Source organism: Myotis nattereri, assembly GCF_964212035.1.
Source record: "Myotis nattereri genome assembly, chromosome: 7".
NCBI classification, from domain to species: domain Eukaryota; kingdom Metazoa; phylum Chordata; class Mammalia; order Chiroptera; family Vespertilionidae; genus Myotis; species Myotis nattereri.
This window is the reverse complement of record NC_138082.1, coordinates 68,826,188-68,845,698: the sequence shown is the minus strand read 5'-3', so window position 1 is coordinate 68,845,698 and position 19,511 is coordinate 68,826,188. Positions and strand designations below refer to the sequence as shown.

General features: G+C 38.8%; 1 protein-coding gene across 1 annotated transcript in view; it reads left to right on the top strand.

The window, feature by feature from the left end:
* ARHGAP15 (Rho GTPase activating protein 15) overlaps window positions 1–18,798 on the top strand; it is a 676,830-nt gene extending 658,032 nt beyond the window's left edge. Inside the window, exon 14 of the mRNA XM_081095909.1 lies at window positions 18,434–18,798. Coding sequence (XP_080952035.1) covers window positions 18,434–18,617 — 184 coding nt within the window. The 3' untranslated portion in view covers window positions 18,618–18,798. The remainder of the gene's footprint in view (window positions 1–18,433) is intronic.
* Window positions 18,799–19,511: the final 713 nt, after the last annotated feature.

The window sequence follows — 19,511 nt, the reverse complement described above, 5'->3', positions numbered from 1 at the left end:
GTACTCCACTCAAGTCAATTCACTGTAAAAGATCACATCTTAACATATCTAGACTGATTAAAGATTTGCTATGTTAAAGAAATCAGAGAGCTGTCAAAGAAAGCTTACCCTAAAGTCTGCAAATGTAAAGAATACATAACACATTCGCTCATCTATAATTTGCACTCTCCCCGTAGTAGCCCCCAATCCCAGAGCAGCCAAGACAGATGACTCCACAGGCTAACACACGGCTTCTAGAATATTTGTCTTTTTGCAAGTAAGGAACATTTAAAGGTCACATCTCCCAATAAGTAGGAGATTGTTTCCAGGCTATATGAGAAATATGAATGCTCTGGTCATGATCACACTAAAATGATCTTCAGATCTCTATTTATCCTTCTCTGTCTGTCTCCTATTCTCTTCCCTCATAATTCCAAATTAAGTGTTCAAGAGAGGGGAGCAGTACAGTAGCAGTACATTACTCTATCTTGAATTCACTGAAATGTTTCATTTCGTGCTTGCTTACATTATTTCAGCCTTGGTGTCACTTTGTTTAATTTATGCTTGGTTCATATTATCTTAAAAATACCTTCTATTACCTACAGAGTTTCACCCCTTGCTAAAAGCACACAAATCATATGGTTTAGTGCTAATGGCATAGGAATAGCTATTTTAATATTTAATAATCATGGCACATTACATTCATTTTATTTTTTTATTATTTTCGACACAATTTTATTTTACTTTATTTTTATATTGATTAAGGTATTACAAATGTGTCTTTATCCCCCCATTGTCCCCTTATCCCCCCAGTCTTGCCCTCACCCTCACCTCCTGTTGTCTGCATCCATCACTTATGCTTATATACATGCATACAAGTCCTTTGGTTGATCTCTCCCCCTTACCCCCACCCTCCCCTACCTTCCCTCTGAGGTTTGAGCATCTGATTGATGCTTCTCTGTCTCTAGATCTGTTTTTGTTCATTGGTTTATGTTGCTCATTATAGTCCACAAATGAGTGAGATCATGTGATATTTATCTTTCTCTGACTGACTTATTTCACTTAGCATAATGCTCTCCAGCTCCATCCATGCTGTTGCAAATGGTAGGAGTTCCTTCCTTTTTACTGCAGCTTAGTATTCCATTGCATAGATGTGCCAAAGTTTTTTAATCCACTCATCTGCTGATGGACACTTAGACTGATTCCAAATATTAGCTATTATAAATTGTGCTGCTATGAACATAGGGGTGCATATATCCTTTCTGATTGGTGTTTCTGGTTTCTTGGGATATATTCCTAAAAGTGAGATCACTGGGTCAAATGGAAGTTCTGTTTTTACTTTTTTGAGGAAACTCCATACTGTTCTCCACAGTGGCTGCACCAGTCTGCATTCCCACCAGCAGTGCGCGAGGGTTCCTTTTTCTCCGCATCCTCGCCAGCATTTGTCATTTGTTGATTTGTTGATGTTAGCCATGCTGACAGGTGTGAGATGGTACCTCATTGTTGTTGTTTTAAATTCAAATTCCCTCTTATCTCTATTACTATATTTTAAGACTAACCTATAATATTATGATAAGAGTCAGGTGCAAGATTGGAAACAACATGGATAAAACTCACGAGGCACGGTAAGGTCTAGATTGGAGTTTCGGCTTTTTTACTAAGTGGCTGTGTGACCTTAGGACAGGTCATTTTACCAAGAAGTCTTTAAAGCCAGCTGCACACCAGATTTGCCTGTGAAGCTTTTTAGAAACTCACCGGGGCCTCCACCCGGGACCACTAAATCAGAATCTCTGTGTGAGCCCTTCGCGTTGTTAAAGGCTCTAGACAGAATAGGAAACCAGTGAGTCCTAATCTCCCTTTCTGTGTTTATAAAATAACAACTGACAGAAGTAAACATAATCACGTATAATAAAAATCAGTGTTTCTATAATTTGCAAAGGGTTTTGCACACATCTTTTACATAACCTTCAAAACAACCCATGAGGTCAGTTCATCATTAATTTCACTTTCTGGACAAGGAGTCTGAGGCTCAGAGAACCTCAAAGAAAAAGAACTTATGATTCTAAGATTCCGGGTTGCAGGTTTTCTGAAAGTAAAAGAGCAGTAGTTCTGAAAAAACAGTGGTTCTCCACCTTCCTAATGCTGCGACCCTTTAATACAGTTCCTCATGTTGTGGTGACCCCCAATTTCATTGTTACAAATTGAACATAATTAAAGCATAGTGATTAATCACAAAAACAATATGTAATTATATATGTGTTTTCCGATGGTCTTAGGCGACCCCTGTGAAAGGGTCGTTCGACCCCCAAATGGGTCGCATCCCACAGGTTGAGAACCGCTGTGATAGAATGACATGATAGAATGACACACAGTTTTTATCGAACCCATGCTTCACTATAGCCAGTTGTAAGATTGTCTGTGGTTGAGTCCCTGCCGTTGATATGGCTTTGAATGCACAGATGATATTTACATGCCGTGGGGACTAAGACTGCTCTAGAACGACCAGAATGAGTTGGAGAATATAAAGTGCTATACATGAAGCATGACGGTTTTATCTAAGTTCTGTTGATGATAAAACATGTATTTGGAGTAGAATGGAATGACTCATATAAACAGAGCTAGACACAGGACTAGATTTCAGGTCACTTCACAAACCAGTTCTCGTTCTACTAGAGCGATTCTGATTCCCCAGAGCTCATGGCTACCATCACAGGTTGGATGTAACATGGCACCCGTGATCTATAACCTCCAACACAAGAAGGGGTGGAGCAGGATGAGGAAGAAAGAGAAGTCAAACTATGATGTGGGGCCAACACCAGTTGGCCAGCCCACAGGAGCTCCGGAGCATCCATGTCCCATCAGAGCTGTCTCTAAATGGACCAAAAGGACGCGGCCTGTCTGCCCCCACAGTGACCAGTCATTGGCCATGGGCTGTTTCTGAGAGTGTTGGGATGAGGCTCCTTTCGGCTGAGGCAAACCTTGCAGGGCTGACTGCTGGGCCGACTGCTGACTGACACTGCAGTTGGGTGTTCTTCCTTGAAGAGACATCTAAGCAGAGCATGTAGTGTCCACCACATTCCACCATTTGTGCACTCTATTCCATTCTTTATGTGTGCGTGAGGAACCTCTCCCCCAGGACTGCGGGAGGCCTCATTCCCAAGGAAGCCTTTGAAGAGGAAGCTTTAGTAGGAAAGATGCAAGCCCTGCAGCTGAATGTTGGCCTGAGCCCAGAGCTGACACTCATCATCTCCCTTCTCCACTGTCCATTTCAGGGAATCTCAGTAATTGCCTCTGCTGGTCATGGTTGCTGACCCAACACAGTGACTCCCAACTCCATCCCTGAAGGATCCATGCTCTTAATCACTGTGTCTTCCCAGACAAGGTTTTCTGCCCTATCCATTAAACAGAGAAGTTGGGTAACAGAGGACTTGGAAGCCCCATGTGGATCATCTAGATACCACACATATTATTCCCCATCCTCACTGTGTAACAGCAGTCCTGCCTCCTCCACCTGATCAGGGTTAATGACCTCTGACTCCATGGTCTCTCTTTTCCTTGCTTGCTGGTCCCTGGACCTAAGAAGCTCTAAGTGCCCAGGAAGCAGCAGTAGTTGATAAAACAATGACTAGACGAATTATTCTAATACAGTGATACAAGCTGAATAGCATCCTTCTTGGCTGCCTATTTATTTTGCTCCTGGGGGATGCCATGTTCTTTTAACCATCTTCATTGCTCTCTGTGAGTCAAGTCCTCTTGGCTGTCCCTCTGTCTCTGCTGCATATTATTATAATTGCATCTACCTGACAGTATCTCCAATGCTGTCTGCAAGCCTGGTTCTGTAATGGGCTTTCCTATAGTCAACCCTGATTTACAGGGTAAAGGCCCTGTAATTTCAAACAACATTTTTTGTGGAGTATAAATGGTGCTTAGCAATAGCTCTTCAATCTCGTTGACCTTGTAGTTACTATCCACAACCTCCTGCCATTATTTTTAAATGCCTAATATATTACATACTACTGGTCTCCCCTCCGTGGACATACCATCCCAATTTAGCGCCAATGAGAGTTTTAACATGTGGACTACCACCCTGTGCCAAGACCTGACTGTACTTGCCTGTCACGGCTGACAGACCCCTCATTTCCAACCATTCAGCAAGTGACCAGCTCTAAATCCCCATTTGTGCTGGTTTTCATGGGCCAGTTCTGAAACCAATAATCACAGGTTAAGTTCTGAAGCAGAGTTTGGCATACAGGGTACTTATTAGGGATCAACCCTTATGGAAGGGAGCAGGATTGGTAGAGGAAGAAGTTGAACTTTGATGTAGATCCAACTTACCCTCAGCCAACCACATGGGAGCTCTGGAATACATGCAGCCCATTGTCCCACAGTCAGTGCCCTTGGGCAAGGTGGCTCCCTGCAATTGTGGCAAACCTTGAAGAAAAGACAGCTGGAGTCCATCTGCTAACCTCGCTCCCCACAGATAGGCAGGAAGTCCTTCCTTGAAAGAAAGTTTGAGTGGTCTATCTCTGTCCAAAACAGCCACCATCAATACCAAATTATTAAATATAAGGTTGGCCCCTTAGCAGCCGGCAGACTAGGAGAGAGCCTTTTATAAAACCCAAGATAGAGCTTGATAATGGTCCCTAGAAATGATACATTTAATCCTGCCTATAGAATTTTTTTTAAAAGGTAAATACAGATGTGTGTGCTGGACAATGGAATCATGAGCTAGACCAGGGGTGGGCAAACTTTTTGACTCGAGGGCCACAATGGGTTCTTAAACTGGACCGGAGGGCCGGAACAAAAGCATGGATGGAGTGTTTGTGTGAACTAATATAAATTCAAAGTAAACATCATTACATAAAAGGGTACTGTCTTTTTTTTTTTTTTTTTTAGTTTATTTCTCCACCTCAATAGAGATTATAAACTTATATGTATAATAGCAAAATAAATAGTTTTTATCTTTGAGGAAAGCATTGCATACTTTTTTTTTATCCTCACCCGAGGACATGGAGAGAGAGAGAGAGAGAGAGAGAGAGAGAGAGAGAGAGAGAGAGAAGAGAGAGGAACATCAATGTGAGAGAATAACATCAATCATTGCCTTCCATATGTGCCCTGACTAGGGTTAAACCTGCAAGCCAGATATGTGCTCTTACCTGGAATCAAACTGGCAAGCTTTCAGTGTACAGGCTGACACTCAACCAACTGAGCCATTCTGGCCGGGCAAATTCCAAAGGGTCTGGATTTCTGCAATTACATTGAGCATTTTACCTAAAATAGAATTTAATCATCATATTTTAGGTGACCAAGAAAAATTGTATCATTTTCTTTAACTTCAACCATCTATAGCAGAGATGGCGAACCTATGACATGCGTGTCAGAGGTGACACGCGAACTCATTTTTTTGGTTGACTTTTCTTTGTTAAATGGCATTTAAATATATAAAATAAATATCAAAAATATAAGTGTTTGTTTTACTATGGTTGCAAATATCAAAAAATGTCTATATATGACACGGCACCAGAGTTAAGTTAGGATTTTTCAAAATGCTGACACGCCGAGCTCAAAAGGTTCGCCATCACTGGTCTAGAGTATAAAGCAAATAAAAATTACATTCTATTCTAAACTCCTCTTACCAGTTTTGTTCGAATTGGGTACATGTTGGAAACTCATTGTCAGATAGTACACGGGAAAGGCACCCTGCGTGGTTATAGGCCCCTAACAAGCTCTCAGGAAACATCGGCTCTCTTCACCTCTGCCTTCATGTTCTTATGATCTCAGAGTAGGTATGAAACTGAGGTGTGCAAGAAGCATAATTATTGTGCCATAATAAAAACTAATTTCTCTGTTAAGGCCCACTCACCTAAATGATTTCAGTCTAGTCAATTCAGAGTGTCTTGTGGACATTTTCCTGGCCTGATTCTAGTTCTGAAGAGCTACATACAGCCTAAGCATTTGGTGGGACAGCAAGAGCATCCATTTTCAGTATTTCAATAAATATTTATTGAGCACCTAGTACTATGAGCCAAACACTAATCTTCATCTAGGGATACTGCACTAAACAAAAATAAATAAAGTCCTGGTGCTTAAGATGTTTACATTCTACTGAAGAAAGTTAATAAAACAGATGAGTAGGGTAGAAAGTAGCGGGCTCATGTCACCTGTTCAAGCTGGTCTTCATTCCCTCTGGTTTTCTGCCATCATCCCCAGCTTCTAATCCCAGGTCTGAGTTTCAGTCCCTGCTCAGGAAGAACTCTGTAAAGCTATCTTAACGCCACCTTTGCCTCGATAAACAATGTGGTAATTTTTATTTAACTATTCTGTTATATTGGACATAGGAATTCTGGAGTCTTGCTATATCCCTAGGTTTTCCCCAAGGAAAAGACCATGGGTCTGTCTAATCTCAGAATCCTCCAAACTTCCAACAGCCTGTGTCCCAGGGAAGAGGGGTAGGAAGGGCTCGGACTCAGCACTTCTGCGGGACCTCACCAGGACCTCAGCTCTCTTCTCCCTGCCTCTCCAGGAAATCTTTCTTCTGTCTGGCAGCGGGGTAGCCTGGCTCTTCACCTACCTTCTAATCTATTGGTTAGGTCAGAGCTGCAACTCTGACTTCTTGGACACTTAAGTTTTTTAAACTCAGAGGTACAGTTCTTTTCAATTCCAGTGTCTTCATTTGCAAAGTCCAAAGTACTTTCTCTGTTTTTTTATCCACTGAGGTAAAAAAAAAAAAATGCTGCTGACTGAATCTTGGGGAAAGGCTAGAAGCACAAGAGTACAAGGAAGGGTAGGGAAGAAACCAGAAACCTCAGCAAATATACATTATTCCAGCTCATCTCAAATGATAGTTTGACTTCCTCAGAATATGCACTCTTTCATCATTAATCTGGGAGCCCAAACGACATTTTAAATGTCATTTCACTTCTATCCAACACAGGAATCTTAGACATTTCTGAATTCCTCCTGATGAGAAACTCATGGCCTTTTTATCTACAAAATATTTCATAACCTTGATGGATGCTCCCTGTACTTTTCTAGTGTACATCTGAAAAAATCTATAGCAACCAAATATTAGTAGTAGTGATATACAAGTGATGAGATTATGAGGGACTTTCATTTTCCTTTTTTATTTGTCTGCATTTTCTAAACTTTCTATAATAAATATGAATCATTTGTAGCAGCCTAGTCTATTTTCAACACAAAATCCTTAATAAGGGGTTGAATTCGGTCTCTGGGCTAATTCTAGAAACTGGATTTATAAGAGCACAGTTGAAATTTTCTTCCATATCATGTTATGTTTTTGTTTGGTTTGGTGTTTTGTTTTGTTTTTGCATTCAGTCGTCATGGCTTCCCTGACTATTCTTTCTTCCAAGTCAAACTCCTTGGGTGCCTTTGCTCCACTACTGAGGAGCACATCTCTCCACTGGGTGCATTCACTTGGGGCTCTCCTGTTACACAGAGTCTCTCTCTCTCTCTCTCTCTCTCTCTCTCTCTCTCTCTCTCATTAATCCTCACCCCACAACATTTTCCCATTGATTTTTAGAGAGAATGGAAGGGAGAGGGAGAGACACAGAGAGAGAAAGATCGATGTCAGAGAGACACATCAGTTGATTGACTTCCGCACACACACTACCAGGGCTGGGGATCCAGCCAAGCAGTCTCTCTTAATGTCAAGTCACTGTAAAAAGTATCAGAAAGTAAAATTAAACATGGATGATTGAATGACAATACCCAAATTGCAACTGATTCTCTTTAACCTATTTGGGAATCTTTTAAACAAAAAGACATGTTAAAGTAGCTGCTGAAGATTTGATGTATTTGCCCTTATTAGGAAGTGAAATAGCTGTTCTCTTCACCTATGTGAAAAGGGAAAATAAAAGAGAGGTTGATGAATTCTGACGTTGCATATCGATAGTGTTCCTTTTCGATTTATCTAACACCATCAGGCAAATACTTAAGTTCTATATTTTCTTCTAATCTATAATAATAAAAGCATAATATGCTAATTAGACTGGACAACCTTCCAGATGTAGCAGGGGCCGCCAGGGCTGAACCCCTTGCACGAATTTTGTGCATCAGGCCTCTAGTATCTTATAGTTAGGTGCCTTAGTCTACTTGGCCTAATTAATGCTAATCCATGCACAACCCCCAATATTCTGTATCAAATGGCACATTCCAGTTTTTTAACTGCCCTATTGAACAAATTTTGGGTAGAGAATAATGACAGTTTTATAATTTTTTCTTTCTAAAAATACTCCCAATATATATTTTCTAACCTCTGTCCCCTAAATGGAGGGAGTGCCCTCCCAGTTGATATTATCAATGATACTGGTAGATCAGCAGAGCCCAGGGAATAAACTCCAGAACTCTTTTTCCTGCTGATATGGTCAAATGTGGATGGCTAAAACTATGTCAAAGCTTGGGAGAAAATTCCTAAGGGAACCCATAGCTGAAATTCTCAGTCCATCTCACCAATAATGCAGTTCCAGTCACAATGAGAAATAAATGCTTTCAGAAGTTTAAAACACTGTGAATCTGGAGAAAAAGATAATACATATTAATTGAGTTTTTCTTCCACCTGAACACCCTTCTCATCTTTGTAAATACATACTTGGATGTGAATTAGGTAATTAAAAATGTTACCTAAGACCGCTTGCTGCCTCTCTGACTTGCTTCCCTTCCAAGTCTTTCTCAGGCTCAGGCCTCATGATTAGAGAGCCGTTGATTCCAAGTGCAAATATTTTTAATTAATTTTTTATTGTTTAAAGTATTACAAATACTAGTAGTAGTACATATGTCTCCTTTTTCCCTCCATTGACCTCCCCCCAGCCTCCTCCACCCCCCAGCACATGCCCTTACCCCTTAGTTATTTGACAAAAAAAAACACAAAAAACTCTATCCCAGAGTAATCATGATCTTCATCTTAATCTAGGTGCTGTCATTTACTGTGTGACTTTGATCAAGTTATTCAATCTTTCTTTAGGCTTATTTTGTTCATCTGAAAAAATTCATCTGAAAATTTTCTTTCACACCTGCAAAAGAAAAAAAAAATGATAGTTAGAATATCCCTATATATATCAAAGCTACAGTGATTTAAACAGTGAGTACTAGTTTAGAATACACACATAATTATCACCAGAATAGGATGTATCTGGTGTGTGTGTCTGTAAGTGTAGAAAACTGCATGAGAACGTGGCATCACAAATTATTGGAGAATGGATCATCTCTCAACAAATGTTTTGGGGAGATTAGCTAGCTATGGAGAAAATTAACTTAGATTACCATCACATTTCACACAATAAGATATATTTAAGATGAATTAGATGATGTGAAAATGAAATCATTAGAGAAAAACTAGGAGAAAGTATTGATATTTACCTGATCTCTAAAAGAATGAATCCTATAATAACAAAAACAAAATAGAATTTCTCAAAGAAATAGTGCTAGATATGACCACATAAACATATAAATAAATAAAATTAAGAAACAAAATCCTTGGGAGAATGTAAGTACAACAAAAAGAATGAAATGTCATGCTTCCTAATACATAAAAATTCAAAAAACTACATGTGTAAGATGTTCATTGTAGCATTGTCTGTAATAGCAAAGTATTAGAAGCAACGAAAGAGTCCACCAGCAAGACAATGGTTAAATAAATTAAGGTATTTCCATACTATAAAATGTAACAACTTTTTTTAAAGGTTGAGGTATTTTTATATGTATGGACTTGGAAAAATGCCTACAATATATACTTAAAGGGAAAGTAGCATTTAATGTACTTTTTATCTCAATTTTTAGAAGGAAAAAATATATAAGATAAGTAGATGGATAGATAGATAGGAAAATATCCAGAAGGCACACCCATCTGTTAATTACAGTTAACATGAAGGAGTTTTAATGGGAAACAAGAGGAGTTTACTTTTTTACTTTACATACCCCTGATTGGTACATTTTTCAAAGATTATGTATTAGTTTTATCATCTATAATAATCTATAGTAATAAAAGCATAATATGCTAATTATACCAGATGCCCTTCTCTGTGTGCCAGAGGGAAGCTGGTGCCGGCAGCTGGGGGACGGAAGGCCTACTCTTGCACGAATTTCATGGATTGGCCCTCTAGCACAAAATAAATAAATGGGTTAAACAAACAATCTGATACACACTCAGGTGGAGAGGGGCAGAGGGTATGGACAGCCATTCACAGAAGAGAAAATCTGCATGAATGCTTTTTTTTGCTTTTTCCCCATTTCCTAACTTCGAAGAGTCCTAAGTCCAAAGAATGACAGACCATTTTTTCGCTATCAAATTGACAATTATTTTAAAAAGAATAATACCAAATGATAATAATGATAACAGGATCACATGGTCCTTGCAGTGCAATGTGTTAACATATCTCGTGTTGTTGTGTTTTAAAAATAGAAGAGCCATAACTTAGTGACCTAGCGTGAGTTCTCGGTGCGGCCCCAGCCCAGCAGCAGCATCACCTGGGACGCGTGAGGAATCCTCACGTACCTCCCCGACTTGCTGAATCAGAATTCTGGGGACAGAGCCCAGCAACTGTGTTTCAACATGGCTTCCGGGTTATTCTCATGAGCAGTGAAGTCTGGGCCCCAGTGATCTAGCTGTTACATCTCTACTGTTTTATCCTGTTGCAGGGTTTCCAACAGCAGCACTATTGACATTTTGGGCTGGCTAGGCCTTTGTTGTGGGGAGCTGTCCTGCGCATTGCAGAATGCAAGCGGCATCCTAGAATTCGAATAGCATCCTCTGCTTCTACCCACTGGATGACAGCAGCAACCCCCCACCCAGGCATGACAATCCCAAATGTCTACAGCAATTGCCAAATGCCTCGTGGGGGTGGCAAAATTGCCCCTGGTTGGGAAACGCTGTCTAGAGAAATGCTCCAAAATGTGGAGGAAGAGTACATGGAAAGATTTTTTTTTAATATATCAATTTCATTTATATTAAGAAATCATAAGGTGCAACCCACTAGGTCCCATATAAGGTAATGAGTAAATAATAAATATTACATATACAAGATAAAAGGGAAAAGTGCTTGATACAGAATCATATAGAAAGGATTTTTTGGGGATATGTTTCTAAATAAAGTCTTTATTTATACATGTAGAACTCCTACGTGCTGGCAAGGTCACTCTTCTGGACAAAACCCACGAATGGATTCACATCGTCTTTAGAATTAAATCCCAAGTCCATACCAAGGCCCATAACTTCCCCCAAAGCCTCTCCTTCCTCCTTCGCCTCAGCCCCAGCCTCCAGCCATCCTATCGTCCTCTCTATTCCTAGATCCACCACAGGCAACTTCACCACTGGGGCTTTCTGCCTGCTCTTCCCTGCTCCGAGTTCTCCTTCCCCTGGTGAGCATGGAAGCAGGTCTCCGCCCAGTGTCCTTCCTTAGGAAGGACTCTTTGGTGCTCAGTGCCTTCAGGGCTATATTATCTGCAACCAGCCAGGCCCCACCCAGGATAAGTAAACAAGCATCTCTGGGAGGGATTTGAAGACATGACGATTTTTTTTTTTAAAGGGCCCTAGGGTCAGTGGAACAATGGCTGCTTCTCTTTTTCTTAGTTTTTCTTGAAGTATTTCAGCGCCCAAAATCATATTCCACATCATTTAGAGTATTGTTTGTTGTCTGGGTCTCTAGAGTATAAGCTTCCTATGGGCAGCGACTTTATTCATTGCATTGTCACTGACACCCAGAACAGTGTCCAACACCTGGTAGGTACTCAGTAAATACTGGTTACATTGCGTTACTGTGTTTATGGTTACTGGTGACTTTTTTCTTTATTATACTTTTCTAACCTTTTTTAATTTTCTTGAGCCCTAGCCAGTTAGTTGGAGCGTCATATGTACACCAAAAAGGTGGCAGGTTTGATTCCTGGTCAGGGCATATGCCTAGATTGCAGGGGATATGGTTTGCATGAATTCCCCCCAAAGTAGCTATAGCACATACGGGCAGCATCTAATCAGTGTTTCTCTCTCACATCCATCTCTCTCTATCTCTCTCTCTCTCTACCCCTCCTCTCCCTCTCTCTAAAATCAATTTAAAAATTCTCTTGAATTGAATGTAATCAGAAAAAAAGAAATGAAAGTTGACTTTTGAATCTTTCAAAATTGTGAAAGAGTTGAAGTATAGTGATTAGCACATAATAGATATTCAACAAATTATTATAACTCATAGTGTTTCTTTATGATATTACCTACTATTTAAAGGATTTGGCTGTAATAACCCACTTTATCAATGGTTGTTGTCACATTATAGGATACATATTCCAACTGGAAATAAGTCATTTTGAAATCCATAGGCTATTCATTCTTATTACCTTATCATTCCTTCTATCTTATTAGATATTCTGAATGTTGCTTTAAAAGATACTTTAGAAGCTCCCTATAATGTCCAATCAATAAAAATATGAAACAAGTGAATAATTGAAAATGTTCAATCTTCTACATTGAAATCTGTGCAAAGGGAGACGGTACTTAATAAATATAAAGAATAAGACCATGTCAGCTATGAATATGCAATTGCCTTTAAAGCTCCTTTTCCATAATTTGCTTTGAGAGAATTATATGTACTTGGCTTTAAAGATTATTGAAAAGCAAAAATGTACAAATATAGCAGTAATTCCTGTTTCAGAGGATAGTTTTTAACTTGTTTAGAAAATTAATAATAATAGTAAGACATTTAAATCTAAATGGAAAGGCTTTACAATTAAATTAAACCATTTTATTTAAAAATTAGCATATATCAAGGGCTGAATTTCCAATGAATGACCACCTTGAAACACATGTTAAATGGGAAATCATTGGTGAATGCACTCTTCTGCTTTGACAATATTTGAAAATATTTCTGACATAGAGCCATAACTTTAAGGAAGAAAGTGAAATTCTTGCTAATTCATACACACACACACACACACACACACACACAGTGATATACTTTGTGTACACTGAGGATAAGCAAGTATATGGTTAACATAAATTCCCCCCAAAGTAGCTATAGCACATAGGAAAAATAAGTTGAGCACATTGAAAATTTATTTTGTTTTTAACAGCCTTCGTCACTTAAGTGGTCAAAGTCACAGCATTTCACATATAGTGGCTGGTGACCTGATGGTAGGAGTACATTTACCACCACACTTTCCCCATTCAAGTTAAAGCACCTTCAAGTTATGTGTGTTGGACAATCCCAGCATTACAGAGAAAGGGAAGGGAGCACTTTTAATACACTTCCAATAACTTGAGAGTTGTCCTGCAGGCAATTATGTGGCTTTCAATTTCCTTTGCAAGTCATTAATGGTAAAAGCAAACACAAACTTAAAAGGAAGTTTGCATCCATATATCTGTTTAGAGCTGGACTGTTATTAAATGCTTTGGTCTTCTTAATTCAGCGTTAATTCTGAGTTTTCTAGTAAAGCTGTCTTTCAGTTTGAGCCATTTGGCTGTAATTTTAAGCAACCAAGAAATTTCTTTGAGTTAGCAATTCAGCTCACTCTTGGAAAAACTTAGCCAGCATAAGGCTGCGAGGATTTTTTTGTCTGGGGTCCAACATCTGTAGCACTGGATTATAGATTGTTTCTAAAATAATCTTAAATTGATGGATCATTGCTCCTTCCATTTGGACTCTGCAAAAAGTAGCTCTGGCATTTCCTCTCCTTTTTATGCTGTAAACTGTATATCATCCTTTTAAGCTCTTGCCAGAAAAATGAATTCTTACCCACTTCAAGATTTTATAAACTTGAATTTTACTTAGCGGTATAAGAATTCCTTTTACTATGAATATATATCAAGTGCTATTTCATGAACAAATTCATAAAATCATAATTATTTTTGTCAGGCTATTTTAAACTAAACAGTATTAATAAATAGCCCTTTTCAAGAGTTGCTCTTTGGGGTCTTTTTCCTATTAGTCAAGTGTTCACAGGCACTAAACGTTGAGCTCTTCACGTTGTTTAGAATCAGGTATCTTTGCTCTAAGGATTTCTTAGGAGTAAATTAATGGTAGGTAAACAAACATGTAGAAGAATTTTCAAATATTGATCTAAAGTCCAAATGTTTTTGCACCTTCTTACCCATCCATCAATTCACTGTATTTCACTGTATATGCATCTCTCAGCCATGTCTTTGCCCTCACTTTTCTCCCTCAGATGTGTTCTTTTGCTTAGATTTTTTATTTTTTATTTATTTATTTTGGGGGGGGGGTCATGGTAGCGGAGTGTCTTTTCTTTGCTGAAATCAGGTTAATTGCATATCAAAATTTACAACACTGCCATAGAGTCTAAGGCCTAATGAAAGCTAAGCCCTGCCAGAGGGCTGGAACTCTCCAGAGCGTGCCAGAGCCTGACCTCTTTGAGTTAGCTACTCCATAGTTCTGAAGCCAGGGTGCCATAGGAAAGGGTAAAATCCAGAGCATTTTCAGACTTATTTAATAGGTCCTTAGGCAAGCAACTAGAGCAACATTTTTTTAATATGGCTCCTCCTTGTCACTCAGGAGAATCTACAACATTCAAGCAAGTTAGGGAACGCAGGAGTCACACAAAGGTAAACAAAGATACTTTCTGCAGGACTTGTCAGAGCCTTTATTATGCAGTATAAATTTTTAAGAAAAAAAAAATGGCACACAGCTTCCTTCAAACTTATTTTACTCTGGAGTGCTATTTTTATGAAATCTATCACAGAAATGGTGTTTTGCAAAACTCACTTTCATGAAAGCCAAACCCCTAGTATTTGGTTTCTAAATCAGACTCCCCCTCCACCTCCAATAATACAACCCAACTTTATTTTAAGCAACTGGAAATACAACTTACTCTATTTGACAGTTTTCCACCTTAGATACTGAATTGAATTTTTTTCGTCGTGCAGTGCTTTTATTTCTTTCAATAGCCTCTGTTTCTTCTCTACATATGTTTTACTAGTAAAAATCTTTTGAAATAATGGCACTTGCAATGCTAAGCTGATCCGCACAGTGAGAATAGAATTATGATATCCATTGATTTGTGGCACACAAAAAAATACACCCAAAACTAAGATTTAAATAATTTTGTAGGATAGTATTCCACCTATTTTTTTAAACAGGGGTTGACTTCCTATGCGGTCCTAAATCAACCACTTAACTATTTAAGATTCTATTGAAGTAGAAAGTAGGTAAGTTCACATTTGAGTAATGAAGTTTATAATAGTAGCATTAATATGTTTTCCTAGACATCCCCCATGTCTATCTCCACTGTCTATTAAAAAGGGATGTAATCTAATTTAAATGTTACTTTGAGAATATATATAGCCTATCTACATGAATCATATAGTTTAATAGTTGGTAACTTCCTCCCCAAATTAGTCTTTATAATTAGCATCTTTTCTAACCTAAAGATTGATTAATTTCTCAATACACCAACTACTAGTTAGTTGATATTTATATATTATACACCCACAAGCAAACACACATTTTGTAACAGTGAATAAGCAAGACAGCTTATATTTTACACAGTACATATGCACATTTTCTTATTTTTTTCCTAAATACATTTGATTTTTCTAAGAGTTATTACAAGTAACTTGATTTTCCCAACTTAGGAAACAATTCCAACCTAAGAATTTAACCTTCAGTAATGCAAATATAACAAAAATACAAACTATATGTTATTTAGTAAACTCTACTTATAACAACATTATTTTAAAGTATTCATAAGTTAAAGCTGGTTTTATTTAAATTGATTAAGTGTGTAGAGAAATTGACAGAAATGGTACAGGTTTGAGATGGAATGATTGTTCCATGTATACACGTGCATAAAAGCACAAAGTAAACATTTGTCCACAGAAATCTTAGAAAACTGATGCACTGGCAGAAACCCACTGCATGGATTCTCTTCCATGACCTGCCAGCCAAGATAGAGAACCCTTTCCCCAAGGGGGCTATGACATGCAGCTCTAGCCTCTTGCTGGCCATCCTTGTTAAACTCGATTTTGGTTTCCTCCTCTAGCTTTGGCCAGACCTTTGCTGAGAAGGAAAAAAACATAAATATCTCTGGAGAAATTGAAAAAGGTCTGAACCCATTTCAGCCTTCTCTCTCCCCCAGTGACTTGGGTCCCACATGCTGCATCTGTCTGGTATGCTCCAGAGAGCTAAATTACCTCTTCACACCTCCACTCACCCAAGTTCCTCCAGCTGCCACGGACTCTCCCAGCTTCTACCCCCATAACCTCCTCACCGCCACGACTGCCCCTCCAACAATGAGCTCTTGGACCTCCCTTGATTTCTAGCCTCACCCTTGTGAGTTTGGAGCAGTCTGTCTCCCAGCTATCCCAAATCTCCCTGTTTCTGCTGCCAACTGAAATTATAGCCATTATTTAGTAGAAAATATATTTTTAGTCCTCAGTCTATCCTTATGTTGCCCCTTTCTCCTGGACTCCGGGTCCTAACGTTTTTCTACCCTGTTGGCCAAGATGCTTTATATCAGCCAAGATGCTTCAAACTACCAATGCTCTCTTGCTTTTGATTCTACCTTCTCCATGCCCTTTGACCTCTGAGCCCTGTCTCTGCTATATAAAATCTCATCAACTTTGACCTTTCTACCAAAGAGCGATGTTGTTAAAGCAACTTTTACCTAATTAATTGATTGGTTAGTTATGCTATCTCTCTACATATTTACCTTTAACAATTTGTGCGTGTGAGTGTGTGTGTGTGTGTATATATGTGTGTGTGTATGTGTGTGGTGGAGTCACTGAAGGAACTGGTATCATAAAATGGTATTAATTTATAACCAAAAGAGAAAAACTGTTTTCCTTCACCATGAATCTTACTAATAACTTGTATAATAAAGAGGTCTGGGAGAAGCTCAAGAGAGTTCTTAAATCAAGGTGAATAGGTGTGTTAAAGGGAAGCAAAGGCCCACTCCATTTGCCCCTACTTCAGGGTAGGAGGATGTTAAAATCATTCTAATGACTTTTGGTAAATGTAGCAGCAATATGGCCTGTTTTCTTTTTGTAATTTATCTTTATAGTTGAAAGTATTACAGATGTTCCTTTCTTTCTCCCCCCATTGACCCCCTCCTCCCCATTCGAGCTCCATCCCCAGGCCTTTACCACACATTGTCTGTGTCTATAGGTTATGCATATATGCATATAAATTATTTGGTTAATATCTTTCCCCTCCCCTTCCCTCTGAAACAACAAGGATGGACCTGGAGAGTATTATGCTAAGTGAAATAAGCCAGTCAGAGAAAGACAAATATGATATGATCTCACTTATATGTAGCATAGTTTCTTATACTCCAAAGGAAACTTTAAAGTTGAAGTCTACTATCATTCACTATACAATAAAAATATGGCAATCTCTTCCAGATATGTAGCCATGGCCAATAGTATTCACAAGTATAAATGCTCTCCATTTATAAAAAGGAGGCAAGATGTCTTGAATATTCAGTCCAGACTTAAGGGTCATTTTGCCCACAGTAAATCTATTGTAACCAACCTGTCCATCACAATACTATAATGAAGAATAAAACTTCAGACCCTCTTATGGAATTATCTAATAATCATGTGGAGGATGGCAAAGTGAAAAATCAGCCCATTTATTAATCATAGGCATCATTAGCACACACCACAGCGATGAAGTTCCCACATGCACTGGAACCAGGCTACCTGGATTTGAACCTCAGGTCCCTGTGACATCAGACACTTCACCACCCTTGGCCTCATTGGTAAAATGGGCTTAATAATACAAGCTACCTCATGGGAGTGTTGTCAGGAATAAATGAGATAATAGCATTGTTTAGAACAATACTTGGTTATTATTGATATCGACCAGGTCAAGGACATTTTGTTCACCATGATCTTGTGCTGTGGGGAGCCACAAATGGATGGCTTTGGTCCTTCTCAATCTTTCTTAGGAGAGAGAAGGCATAGCCTTTAGGTCACAGAAGTGATACCTTAGAGAGTTAGGTTTGTGAAAGGATGGAAATCAAGGAAGGCTTCCTGTCTCCTCTGACTGGGGGCTGTGCAGACCCACTGCTTATAGGCCCTTCAAAGGCTGAATCCTAGTAAATCTCCACAGTAATTTTTGCTGTCTAGTTTATTCACATGTTTATTTCACAAATATTCATAGAGTACCCACAATGGCTAGTTACCAAGGGTATAAAAAATTGTACATGGCAATGAATTCTTCCCCCAAAGTCATCAGTTCTGTTTCCATACAGTAAAGCATAAAGAGTAGAAGATAAAATAGTTGTGGTTGACATACTTTTTCTGCAAACTGAAGCTTATGTTGTATTCCCTGTTTTGCCAAAGCCAGTCAGCACCCTTACTTTCCTTCTTTAAACTGAAATTTAATTTTTAAAAAATAATTCAAAAACACGGAACACTGTCATTCAAAAGTAGCTACAATTTTACTTCAAACTCCAATGGAATTTTTTTTTCTCTTTCCTTCTCTCTCTCTCTTCACAGAATAGTGGCCAAAGCCTCCAAGAACCTCATGTCCACCCAGAGCTTAGGGATTGTATTTGGACCCACCCTTCTGCGAGCTGAGAATGAGACGGGGAACATGGCGATACACATGGTCTACCAGAACCAGATAGCTGAGCTCATGCTGAGCGAGTACAAGAAGATCTTCGGCTCGGAGGAAGACTGACAGACAAGACAAGTTACTGAATATGTTCACATCTGTCTCGATGCCTAATATTTTTACATTTCTGTAAACATATTTCTGAAATATTTTTTTTCCTTTCAAGCAACAGATGCCTCATTTTGTGAAAACTTAATGATGATTTTGTGTTTAAGTTCCAAACATTTGAATAAAATAGTTGACAATATTTGCCTATACGTGTTCTGCATTAACCCCTTCAGTGCTCTTATGGAGAGGATAGCACATATCCAAAGAAATCATTTTAATGCTGCTCCCAGGCATTGGGTGTGTGCTTTTTTGTGTGTGGATATGTGAGTGAGTGAGTGAGTGGGTGAGTGAGTGGGTGAGTGAGGTTGAGAGCGACCCTTCTCCTTACCTGGCTGCCTCGTGCATGCTCCCACACTCCTACTTCCATGTGAGAAGAACCAAAACATGAGGGGAGGCAGAAATTAATAATTTTTAAATAGAACCAAAGAGATCAGGTTCGTAATGAAAATAGACATACTGCATTCATCGCTCAAGAACATTTTTGTATGTGTAAATATAGTCTGAGTGTCCTTGGTGCTATGTAGTGGAATGTATAAATTCTTGTTGAATGGAATTTTTTCTGAAGACAAATGACAGTTCAAAACATTTGCCATTGGATATGCTCTTTATATATACTATTTGCAGTCCCATAAACACACTGTCTTATAAATTAGAGGCAAAATTAGTGCCCTGCAATTTTGGTCTTTATATTATACAGGAATTGCATGACTGCTCATTTTTAATGTCAGCATCCATTTTGAGGCTTCATCAAACTGTATATCCTCCCTTTCCCTGGCTATGCCATTTTATGTAGGATTTTTATTATGCGTCTGAGGATGCTTTATTGGTGAATTACATTAAATCAATCTCGGG